Source organism: Hoplias malabaricus, chromosome 3 (genome assembly GCF_029633855.1).
Source record: "Hoplias malabaricus isolate fHopMal1 chromosome 3, fHopMal1.hap1, whole genome shotgun sequence".
Lineage (NCBI taxonomy): Eukaryota > Metazoa > Chordata > Actinopteri > Characiformes > Erythrinidae > Hoplias > Hoplias malabaricus.
In genome coordinates, this window is record NC_089802.1 from 69,220,598 (window position 1) to 69,233,770 (window position 13,173).

Sequence of the window (13,173 nt, forward strand, 5' to 3'; positions counted from 1 at the left end):
AACCAAGTGTCGGTTAGAGAAGCATACAGCCTAAATCAAAGCATGAAACATTTATCCAGGACCATAAATGCAGACTCTAGTGCAAATCAATGCTAGGTGTGCATTGTGGAGTAGTGGAATCCATTTGGAAAAATGGATTCTCATCCAGTTGCTAAGATTGTTGGAACCTGATGGATGTAAAATCTTCACGTAAATATTCCAACATCTAAAGACTACCTAGCAGAGTAGAGTTTGTTGCATGTGAATGCTGAGAGAGACACTGACCTGCAAATCTCTAACGTCTATGTGAACATTTCCATCAGGACGAGGTGTTATTCAGCAACTGGGAGTCTATCTTCAATGCCTCTGATGGGAAAATGAATGAGAACGTCCGCATTTATTCATTCGATGGCCGTGATGTTCTCGAAAACGATGCATGGTGAGAGGAGACTTTCAGATTCTCATTTCTTGGTGTGTTTATTTACCAATAATGCATTAATTGCCTTCTGCTTTCTCTCACAGGCCTGAGAAGATGGTGTGGCACGGTTCAACTCCTGAAGGTCAGAGACAGGTTGACAGTTTCTGTGAAACCTGGCGCACCAACAACCACGCAGTCACAGGCCTGTCCTCCTCGCTGCAGGACGGCGTCCTCCTGCAGCAGACGACACGCAGCTGCTCTAGATCCTCTATAGTACTCTGTATTGAAAACAGCTACATCACCCAGTGAAGTCTTGTTTGTTTTATTTTAGCTTTTACAGCTGCCTCATCAGGAGAGAAACGAATCACAGCAGAACACATTGAAGTGTTACAAAGCCATGATAATTGTATAGTAATCTTTATTAATAAGGGAGCAGTTACTTATATTGTCACTGTCAGAAGAAAACCTCAAATCTCTAAAGAAAACAATACATGCTTAATCTTCTATGAATCCATCCATCCATTATCTGTAACCGCTTATCCAATTTAGGGTCGCGGGGGGTCCAGAGCCTACCTGGAATCATTGGGCGCAAGGCGGGAATACACCCTGGAGGGGACGCCAGTCCTTCACAGGGCAACACAGACACACACACATTCACTCACACACTCACACCTACGGACACTTTCGAGTCGCCAATCCACCTGCAACGTGTGTTTTTGGACTGTGGGAGGAAACCGGAGCACCCGGAGGAAACCCACGCGGCCACGGGGAGAACACACCAACTCCTCACAGACAGTCACCCGGAGTGGGAATCGAACCCACAACCTCCAGGCCCCTGGAGCTGTGTGACTGCAACACGACCTGCTGCGCCACCGTGCCGCCCACTCTTCTATGAATGTTAATGCTAAATATTTTTAAAGTAATTTTGGATTATTTCAGTGTCTAGGGCCTTTCTGTCATAAGTTCTCATAACAGCAAAATACTCAAGCACTTTGGGTAATATATATTCATAAATAAACAAATTTAGTAACTTTTTTTAAAACTCACCACATCAATGAACAAATTTCCCAACTTTGTCCAATGAAAAGTAATTATGTGAATCTGACACATTGTTAGGTTATGGCTCTGGTCATATTTTGTAAACCATTATGTTTACCCATATATTTTTTTTTAACAAATTGAATAATATTGCCTACCTCTAAAATACCATTCAACAGGGAAACTATTCATTGATAATATCATGCTTCACCAACCCTTCAGCCTTAATATAAAGCTTCACGTATAATTAGGTCACATTATGAAAGGAAAATGCATTAGGACTCCCAAATCATCATAAAATAACTACAAATTCTCACTGTCAGCACGAAAAAGCAGCATTACTCCAAGTAGTTCTCCATTTCTGTTGAAAAGTTATTTGGAAAATTTTAGCACAATGTAAGAGAATCACGTAATTAATGTAAACAAACAAATAAACAGACCTGAGAGGATGGGTATTTTTCTGACAGTGACAAAATACAGAAGCTGGATGACTTGAAATTTGGTATCAGCTTTTGGAATTCATTACTTTAACTGCAGTACAGTGATGTAATTTCCTTTAAGCATAAAGCAAATCTGACATGGTCAGTTTAGGGATCTTTGGTGATTTTTGAATTATTATTTTAACCTAGGGTAAAAAAAATCTTTAAACTGGTATGTATTCATCTAATTAGAATACACTATTGAAAAATAAAGTTATTTTTGGAAATATATCAGATTTAGATTTGGATGTGGATGCTGTTTCCAAAACATTTTATTGGGGACAAACAACCAAGAAAAGTGCTGCCAATAATTTACTCACTCAGCTGGTGAGAGTGCTTAAATATAATAAATAGTTCACTGTACAGACCTTTCTTGTTTTCTGTTAGCCTGTACAATAGATAGATGATTAGATGATCTTCTCTGTTAGAAACTTTTGTTTCTAACAGAGAAAAAAAAAGTTGGGCTAACTTCATATACAGTTTGTTTATAGCTTTCAGTTGATATTACATTCAGAAGTACAATTTATAAATGTTATGATTTTTTTTATCGTGACACAAATCAAAACCAAAGACTCAAGGCCATAAAAGGTCTGTAGCTTCACTCAATACCTAGCTATTCAAGAGTTCACCAGAGGGTGGTCTTTAGGTGTGTACACTCCTGAGAAAGGAAAATAAAAGGGTCAAACCCAAAAATCTTCATTCATTCATTATCTGAAACCTGGCGGCACAGTGGTGCAGCAGGTAGTGTCATAGTCACACAGCTCCAGGGACCTGGAGGTTGTGGGTTCGATTCCCGCTCCGGGTGACTGTCTGTGAGGAATTGGTGTGTTCTCCCTGTGTCCGTGTGGGTTTCCTCCGGGTGCTCCGGTTTCCTCCCACAGTCCAAAAACACACGTTGGTAGGTGGATTGGCGACTCAAAAGTGTCCGTAGGTGTGAGTGAATGTGTGTGTGTTGCCTTGTGAAAGACTGGCGCCCCCTCCAGGGTGTATTCCTGCCTTGCGCCCCAATGATCCCAGGTAGGCTCTGGACCCACCGCGACCCTGAACTGGATAAGTGGTTACAGAGAATGAATGAATGATCTGAAACCGCTTATCCAATTTAGGGTCGCAGTGGAGGGGGACTGGAGGGGGCGCCAGTCCTTCACAGGGTGACACACACACTCACACCCACTGACACTTTTGAGTCGCCAATCCACCTACCAACGTGTGTTTTTGGACTGTGGGATGAAACTGGAGCACCCGGAGGAAACCCACGTGGACACGGGGAGAACACACAAAACTCCACACAGTCACCTGAAGTAGGACTCAAACCTACAACCTCCAGGTCCCTGGAGCTGTGTGACTGCGACACCGTGTTGCCCACCAAAAATCTAAAACATTATTGAGAAAGAAATAAAGAAAAACTTACTAAAACTCCAAATTCACTACAGCATTTATATCACAACACTAACCAGGAGGTAAAAAGGCACTTCTAGATGGGCCCTGCAATGTGACAATTGCCTTGTTAAAATTAACGTAGTCCTTTCTTTTTTAGCAAAAGCACTTGTGGTAAGTCTTTCTGCAACGTTCTCCTGTACTCACTCACTGCATTATTTTTTATTTTATTTTTGTACTCTAAAACCTTTTTTAAAAAATATTTTTTTAAAACAATTAAGGCTTGACCTTGGCTTTTATTTTTTCTTGGAGTGTATATTGTGACTTAGGTGCTATTTGAAATGACATGTCTGTTTTTCCTATTTGCTTTCTAATTCTCTTGAACATATCCTTTTAACTTGTCTTTATTTGCCACTCAAACAATGCTATTTTTAGATTTATATTTATTTTGTACTTAACAGTTTATCCACTTTTGAGGGCCAAAGATCACTGGCCATCTGTTGGTCTCTTTTACTCTGCTGTATTGCAATACCTTCTTTTTTTATTTTAATGGAACATAATATGACCACTTCAAACCTGGGCCATTTGTATATCATGTACTGTAATTTTAATGACATAGTAATAAACAAACATGTTCATCTCCAAACCATGTACTTTTATTTCAGGTAATCTCACAAGAAACAATTACACCTGTTTGAATATGACAACAGATTTTCATTCTCAACTACTTAACATAAGTCGTGCATTTGATTAAACTGTTGCTTGTATTACAAGTATTATATTTTCATGGAAATCCTCCTGAGAGGCTGCTTTATTGTCCAAGAGTCAAAGTTACAAATTAGGACGGCACAATATACTATTTGTTAATCATTATTGGTCTCAATTTTGTGGAGGCCAAATTCCAGCACTTGGAAAAATTATAGCCATGTTGTAAATATTAATATGTTTAATGAAATGTGATGTTATTTCTTAATTAATACCTCATGATTATGACTTACAATGATTTATTTCAGTGTCTCATGGCCACTATCTATCAATGACAGAATCTCATACCTCATCTCTTGTTCATCTTACAATACGAATAATGTAAGGATAGAATCTTTATCTAATTATGAGATAGCTTCATAATTCCAGAGATTCTGAAGCTTGATGAGCACTCTACCCAGTGTTCTTTCAATATGTGGTGAATACCTGGACAGGTCACAGTTCCAAATAAAGATCCGACGAGAGCATGTTAATCCAGCTCCAAGACACACACACAACCAAGATATTTAATCAATCAAGTTATTTAAAAAAAAACATCCAGTATAATAGCAATAACATTTTTGTCAAAATTATGAATTGTTTAATACAATTTAATTCACTCTACAGAATGAAGATACTTTCAGTGTATGATTTTACAGCAAGTTATTTACAGTTTACAAACTGTAGCAGAACACTGTACATCTACTGTACATAATGATTTTGTGTCGTTACAAAGCAATCAACTTTTCAATCACATGGTTTATTAACCAATACATTGGATAACCTAGAAGTAAAAAAAAAAAGTTAAACTACATGGAAGTGCAAAATTTGGGGTGTTTTCCTAATGGTATGCACTTCGACTGATGTATTATTAAAAAACAATAATATGAAGTATTACTGAAAACATTTTCAGTTTACAATTGTCAGAGACTCACTAATACAGGAGCTTGTCTTACAAAGCATTTTCAACTTAAACCTTACAAAGATAGCTGAAGCTAACGCATCTAACTAGTTTCCAATGAGGAAAAGCAATTTTTCCTCATATGATTTATGGCAAAGTGATGTTACAGTTGGCCTGGACAGGTCTTATATTTACGATTCAATACCCAAAATTTTTGCCGCACACCTAACTGGCTCCAAGGTGGGAGTTGCCATGGTAATGTAGCCTGAAAGTGCTCAGAGAAACCCTGCTTTGTGAGACAGGCACCAGCTCCTAAAATTCATAGCAATTAGCAAAAATATCATTTCAGCATTTGCACTTAGAACCCAAAACCTGATAACAAACATCCTAATGGTCACATATGTGATTATGAGCCATGACATAACATTCCTTTTCAAAAACAGAAAAATGTACAGTAACCAGAAAAAAATAACAATCACCAAAAAACAAAACACAAGATCCATGCCTTTTACACATGGACACTGAACTCCCTGTCAGGTACAACTTAACATCTCCCCACAATACAGCATGATTCAGTTTAGTATGTCATTATTAACCTGTTTTAAGACAGAGTTCTTGATACCTGGTTGAGGTTGATACCTCAAATCCAGGGATGATGCAACAGGAAATATCTAGAGATAGGGTTCATTTTAGCATTAGCGTAGCAGTCTGGAATGTGTTCTCGTCTTAAATTCTGTCCATTTTTTTAAAAACCTATTTTAGCAATGTATCTTTTGATTGATTGTCTTTCGTTACAAATACAAATAAAAACAAACATAACATCATGGTAGAAAAATAAATGTAAGCTTTATCATTTTTTTTTAGTTTTTTGTGTTTTGTGCGAACTGAACAGAACATTAGATTACACGTTACAGTAACCTTTTCTGTTTGGAGTCAGTAACATTGTACATTCTTAACAAACTCCACCAGTCTACAACTCTATAAAGAGTTACTATGAAGAAACATTGGTCAAGGTCAGGTTAAGGGGAGAGTGAAACCAGCCAAAAAATAAACAAAACTCTAAACTCTGTGTCAAGTTGAGGATTAAGCCGGCTGAGACAGAACCCAGAAAGCGTCACACACAGCGTCAGAGCACACTGCTGCTAACTGGATGAGCCATGTTTCTGTTATTCGCTTAACAGACTAGAGCCATGTCAAAGAGGCTAGAACCTGTTCAAACACCATGAGGCAGTAATGACTTCAATGATTACATAAAATAACACTTTCTGAAAAAGTGACAAATCTTTTTGTTTCATTATTTTATCAAATAATACCCAATATATAACTATTAAACATAACATGCTTTATAAGGGGAGAAGTCATCCGACACAACAGGTTTTACAAGTTGTTTTACTGTGAGGTCATAAAAAGCACTACCCTTACAATTTAAAGGGTTGTTTTAAAAAAAATAAAATAAAAAAAATAAAAAGAATTTTGTACAATTCCATGCTTATGATATTCCATAAAGAGGTGGCAGTTTTACAATTCCTGAAACTGTAAACAGTGCAGCAAATCTATAAATATTGATGATTCCTAATGTTTAATAGTCCACACTGTGGCTGTATTTATCTTATCTTTGACTGAGGTATTCCACAAAATGGGAAAACTCTGAAAAATGTGGTAACCTGCCTTCTGAAAAATGAAAGCACGAAATGAAAGCTTCACTTTACATAACTGATCATTTGTTTAACAAAGGAGTATAAAACTGATCAGCACATCTACTGTAAAACCAAGTGCTACTAGGTTTAACCTGTGTCCCACCAACAAAAACTGCTCTTTCTTTTAAAATTATGAAGGTGGAAAATAGAGGATAAGACATCTGAACACTAGAGAAATGTGCAGGCTTATCAAACTGTAAGGCACTTTGAATAATATACATGGCCCCTGTATAAATCTGCAGCTTTTTGGCAGAGAATAGAAAATTTCACACAGGACAAAGGACAGTGTCAAAGCCTATTGACCCGTTCCAATTTTTGTACTGAATTTGAGAACACTATTAGTTACCAAGTGCAAGAGCATCACATTTGCTGCGGGAATTCATAATCTATGTGTGCGTACAACTGAGCATAAGTCCTAACAGAATATTTAAAAAAATCTAACAAAATAATACCGTGTGAGAAAGAGGCCTCACCTGTGGATTCTAAACAAACCTCACAATTCTCAGGTCTTGACACTGCTTCCATTTGAAAGAGGGTCTGTCTCACAGGGGGGCATTTCCACAGTGCCCAGTTCCAGAGGTGCTGTGACCTCTGTGGACTCTGTAGGCTCTTGTCTCTGACTGCGGTAATGACGAAAAATGACCAAGGCAGCACAGCCAAAATACACGATGGTGAGCAGGGTGAAGTAAAAGAAGTACACAAAAAACTGAAAAAAAGAGAGAGATTTTTGGATGAAATTAACAAGTCTACATCATTACACCAAATGCATCAATTGTCGGCAACACCATTGCCTCAGTAAAACAGATTGTGACTTAACTAACCACTGCCATGATGGAATATTATCCAAAAGGACACTAGGTAAGATTAGCTATTTTTACATTTTACATCTGTGCTCCTCCCTACAGTTTTTAACAGAGTGTAATTAATTCCTACTGCCCAGTCCTGAAGTCAAATGAGGGTGGGCATTCCTACCCTCCTCCAAAAGATATATAGTGCAGTTCCTTCAGTGCTAAGCAGAGAGTTGCAGCTACAGAGAAACTACTCTTCCTTTTACCGCTCAGTGAAGTATTTCAATGATTCATTCATTCATTGTCTGTAAGCGCTTATCCAGTTCAGGGTCGAGGTGGGTCCAGAGCCTACCTGGAATCATTGGGTGCAAGGCGGGAATACACCCTGGAGGGGGCGCCAGTCCTTCACAGGTCAACACAGACACACAAACACATTCACTCACACCTACGGACACTTTTGAGTCGCCAATCCACCTACCAACATGTGTTTTTGGACTGTGGGAGGAAACCGGAGCACCCGGAGGAAACCCACGCAGACACAGGGAGAACACAGCACACTTCTCACAGACAGTCACCCGGAGGAAACCCACGCAGACACAGGGAGAAAACACCACACTCCTCACAAACAGTCGGCCGGAGCAGGAATCGAACCCACAACCTCCAGGTCCCTGGAGCTGTGTGACTGCGAAACTACCTCCTGCACCACCGTGCCGCCCTTCAATGATTCTGAAGCTGTAATTTTGTAAAAATACTATATGGTGTTCCTTTAAAAACAATGTGGACTCTTATAATCATAGTGTTCTCTGGCAGATGTAAAAGCATCCTGTTGGGGACAAAGATTCTTGCACAAATTTTGAGGAGATAACTGTACTCTCTTGAACTCTAGAACTGTTTAAAATATCTGTGCCACACTCCACTATTTAGCCACGGTCAGCTGGTGACATTTCCCCATCACACACTACAACTAAGCAGACGGTGTGCTTCCTCTGAGACGTGTGCTTCTACTGACACACAAAAAAAGTTGGGCTGATCACCACTTGGAGAAAAGCTCTAACTGCCCATTTCCTAATGTCAGTAAACAGGTGGTTGTACTGGCTAACACCACACTGAGGAGTGCAGGGAGAGGGAGGGTCAGTCACACTCTTGGACCTCCAGACACATATTTAGAGATTCATGATCTGTAAACACTCTCAATTCCTGAGTCGTGAATTATAACAGGGTACACAATGATTTGAATGTATAAGGGATACAGACAAAGGACACAACTGTGATTCTGCTTTGTCAAACAATGTATTTATTCACATCTAGTAAATATCCCTTACCTGGGAGTGCACAGGTAGAGCCAAGCCTCTCTTATCTGCCACAATGAGAGTCACGATGGTCTTCAGGATTGTTCCCAAGAACGTGTTCACTCCAAACACTAAAGCACACAACTCTTTAGTGAGAGAAGAAGCGATCTGAAAACTGAGAAAGAAAACAGCCTCTTAGAAATCTCTGTATGAAGATTTATTTGCTTTCTTTTTCTGTTTGTTTATCTTACATTTAGCCCTTCAGACGGCTCACTACAGCCATTTTCCGACACATTCCTGATTCTCTAATGATCACCATGTTTTCACAGATGCAACTCAGCATGTTTTGCTCTTGTACTGTGTACTATTATGAAATAGGGGTCTATTTGGAGTCTTAGAGTTTAAGTCTGCTCTTATCATCAGACTCAAAGTTGAACAACTAAGTAGGACATTTAACACTATGAAACAAAATGGTAAAAACACTAGAGAATTTTGGGAGAAAGGGATGCAACTAGTTACAGCAGAGTTTCTCAACAACAGGGGCAGTGTCAACAAGTGAGCCTCAAAAGGTATGTATAAAAGGATGAAATATGATGCCAATATAAATGCAAGTCCTCCTCCTAAGGCCCACAAACCAGCTTCACGTCTGTGGTCCTTCATGCATTCTGGGGATAAGCAAATTTGTCTTGGAGCTGGAAAATTTTGGATCCCTTGTGTTAGAGAATGCCTTACTTACGTAGCTATTGGTACAAGAAATTGGTAGAAGCCTCTGAAGAGTGCATAGGCCACATAGCACACCCAGATGTTGTCTGTGGTGCCCATGAGAAGCAGCAAACCGGCCTGAGCAGCAGTGATCACACCAATCACCAACTCAGACCACACATTCCATCGGATCTTCACAAAGCCTGCCACAAACGACGTGATTGCACCTTGGAGAAGAGACACTAATTAGGCATTAATTATGACATTTTTTGTAATTACTTTTTACCTCGGAAGGTAAATGATATAACACAAAGCTTCCAATCACATGGACGTGTCTAGCTACAAAAAAAAAAAAAACCTGCTTGCTCGCGGGATTTTGGCCAAAAACGTGACATCCAAACCAGTAGCTAAGCAAAGCTGAGCATTTAAACAGTGAATGGCTACATGTAGAGAATGGTGAAGCAAAAAATACCAGATTATTATTTTAATTTTCTAATTTAAGAGGCCATCTGCCCAACCCCAGCCTGACTCTGTATTCACCAGTGGAGTTGTGGAAGGCAAAGATATACTTGAACAGCTGACCACCTCAAGCAAAAGTACAACCACAAAGAGACATTTCAAAACTTCTTGCCTTCAGGTGTTTGTGTGGCTCATGTACCATATCGTAAAGCAGATTATGTACTGCGAATTCTGTTCAACAGAAAGCAAAGATATCACTGGAAAAACAGACATTAGGACAGAAACATATCCTTTCATAAAGGTCAGAAAAACATGGTGAGTGTCAAAGATATAAAAACGCATTTGACTACTTTACGGCCTATTATTATTATATGCATATAATAATTTGGCACTTAAAATAAAAAAAAATTATTTTTAAAAAGCTATTGGCTGGAGCTGTGTATCCTCGTAGTGTACTGTAAATGTATAATTTTCTAACTGATGTCATCCTGGCAGGGCTCCCCGCAAAATGGAGCCGGTGAAAGTGAAATTTGAGTTAAAGCTCTTTATCTGAATTGTGTTTCTATGTCATCTACAATTTGTCCACAAAAAAACCCTAATTGGTCTGCAAGAATGAACATCCAGTCATTCACTGTCTGTAACCACCTATACAGTTCAGAATCCATGTGGGTCCAGAGCCTACCCAGAATCACAACAAACCCTGGATGGAGCACTAATCCATCACTGGTAAAAGAAAGTAATACTGTGCAATTTGTAGCCACTAATGCCATCATAAATTTAAATGTGCAGTGCATTAAAATTAGAAAGCATTCAACCAGTGCAGCTCAACAGCAGCATTTCCAAAACAGGTTCACCCAAGTTAGGTACAATAAATGCTATTTTGCATTGCAACTAAAGGGCACTTTTGCTCATGTCTGGGAATATTAGTGTCTAGTGCAACATTTTTTTAAAACTTGTGGTAAAACGTTTTACAGCCAGCTGAGTAGCCAGTTAAAGTGCCAAGAAAATAAGGTATTGATGATCTGAGAAAAAACATTATAACAGCCTCAGGGTTAAACAAGTTCGGACAGAGACAGTTAGCATTGTTTATCAAGATAAATAATTTTAAACAGCTGCAATGTCCCATTTATAACAAATACTCACCTAGCAAAGTCGAAGCTGCCTCTACCCCTCCATTATAGACATGCTTTTGCTCTGTGGCAGGGTAAACTTTGTTCCAGAGGATGTGGACATAGAACACTACCAGGTAATAGCCAGTTGAGTTGAAAACCCACCACAAGCTCCAAAGTCTTAGGTTGGGAACTTTCACCACATTCCTCACCTCCTTCAGCATTTGAATGAAGACTGAGTTTGCCCAGGAGGGCGTGCAACTCCTACTGCTGGAACCTGGCGAGGACTTTACTGCTTTGTCATCAGATTTAATATTGTCCAGCTCAGACTGAGTGGCAGTCTTTCTCTCCTCCTCCAGGTGGCTCTGGTTAAAGAACAAACTCCTCTTGGGCCATGGCAAGCAGGTGGATAACAGAAGGCCAAAAGAGACAAAGCCTAATGAAACAGCACTGAGGTTTTTATAGGTAATGCCACCAAATGACATGCACAGCTGACCCATCACAGAGCTAGTAAACACTCCCAGCAGCACAGAAGATCGAGAATAACTGGCCACCTGCTGATACACAGTTGCAGGGACCAGGGAGAAGATGTAGGAAGAGTAGGCAACGCGGGCAGCCATTGTAATACCATAGAAGAACTCCATAAATTGCATTTCCAATAAGGAGGTACCCAGTAATAGTAGAAGCCAGATGGAAACATGGCTCATGCTCTGGAGGACCAGAACAGGTTTGTAGCGTAAGTAGTCTGTCAGGAGGAAAACAGGCACTAGCACTGCCATGTAGGAGTATGAGAGAACCGGGTTGATCTCATTTGTAACCTAGAACAGAGACACAGAACAGGAAGTATACTTGGATGTGTGGCAGTGGAACATAAATCATTATTTACCCATGTATATACAGGGGTTGGACAATAAAACTGAAACACCTTGTTTTAGACCACAATAATTTATTAGTATGGTGTAGGGCCTCCTTTTGCGGCCAATACAGCATCAATTCGTCTTGGGAATGACATATACAAGTCCTGAACAGTGGTCAGAGGGATATTAAGCCATTCTTCTTGCAGGATAGTGGCCAGGTCACTACGTGATGCTGGTGGAGGATGCCAAAGTGGCTCAATAATATTAAGATCTGGTGACTGTGCAGGCCATGGGAGATGTTCAACTTCACTTTCTTTCAGTCTTGCTGTGTGTATTGGTGCATTGTCCTGATACACGGCACCGCCTTCAGGACACATTGTTTGAACCATTGGATGCACATGGTCTTACTGGTGCAATGTGCAGTTAATGAAGATTGGCCACGAGGCTGCTCCAATTTAGCCATGAAACCTCCCACACTACAATGACAGGTGTTTCAATTTCATTGTCTAACCCCTGTACCTGTAGATGTAAGTCATTCATAAACAATTAATACATTCAGCAATAAGATGTATGCCTACAATACGAACCAGTGTACTGTTAACCAGTGTAACGTTATTCAGCACACAATTCTGCTTTGCATCTGCTCAATCAGATCAAACATCAAATCTCTACTGAGTAATGTACTCAATATGGAAATCTGAAATACTATGTGAACTACAGCTGCAGTGATTAATGTAGGCAAATTACGTAGGTAAATATTGAACAATGTACTGTGCAATTCTGAAGAGCAGTGCTGGACCAACTTTTCTTTGTTCCTTTAATAGTATGGCAATTAGACTGCAGCATTATGCTGATGCTTTCTATTTATTAAAGAGAGCAAAAGAGAACGTAAAAATATTTGTAACAGGTACAATATTATTTATTTTTTTTAAATGTGTACTTGTCTGAGGCCATTTTGCTATATGTAGAAAAATGATGTATGGATGAGGAGTTTTATCTGCAATGGTAGTAATATATTAATCACTCTATTCATAGAAACTCCATTTCCAGAAGAAATTGAATGCTGGGCAAAAGGTAAATAAAAAATGCAATGGTGTGTGAACCATTTAAACCCTATATTTAATTGGTAGTAGTATAAATGGTGAAAGGGTGCTGACAAAGTATTCAGAGCAACAGATGGACTACAGTCTGTATGCGCGTGTAAGTAAGGACAGTGTTCCTGTATAATCAGTGGAGTTGAGAAAATGGAGATAGAGGGTAGAAAGAAAATAATCATAGCATTATGCGTGGGATGTGTAGAATACAATAAATGTAATTAAGTATAATACAATTTACATTT

The 13,173-nt window shown here is 39.3% G+C and overlaps 2 protein-coding genes across 4 annotated transcripts in view; one reads left to right on the top strand and one right to left on the bottom strand.

The window, feature by feature from the left end:
* Nucleotides 1–2,821, top strand: part of col18a1b (collagen type XVIII alpha 1 chain b) — a 52,113-nt gene extending 49,292 nt beyond the window's left edge. The window contains exons 41-42 of the mRNA XM_066663283.1: nucleotides 303–418; nucleotides 502–2,821. Of these exons, the coding sequence (XP_066519380.1) occupies nucleotides 303–418; nucleotides 502–706 (321 nt within the window). The 3' untranslated portion in view covers nucleotides 707–2,821. The remainder of the gene's footprint in view (nucleotides 1–302; nucleotides 419–501) is intronic.
* A 708-nt stretch (nucleotides 2,822–3,529) lies between these two features.
* Nucleotides 3,530–13,173, bottom strand: part of slc19a1 (solute carrier family 19 member 1) — a 33,503-nt gene continuing 23,859 nt past the window's right edge. For all 3 annotated transcript variants that reach the window (XM_066663285.1, XM_066663284.1, XM_066663286.1), the window contains exons 3-6: nucleotides 11,012–11,795; nucleotides 9,444–9,636; nucleotides 8,741–8,882; nucleotides 3,530–7,336 (exon numbers count right to left, since the gene is read on the bottom strand). In XM_066663285.1, the coding sequence (XP_066519382.1) occupies nucleotides 7,133–7,336; nucleotides 8,741–8,882; nucleotides 9,444–9,636; nucleotides 11,012–11,795 (1,323 nt within the window). In that variant the 3' untranslated portion in view covers nucleotides 3,530–7,132. The remainder of the gene's footprint in view (nucleotides 7,337–8,740; nucleotides 8,883–9,443; nucleotides 9,637–11,011; nucleotides 11,796–13,173) is intronic.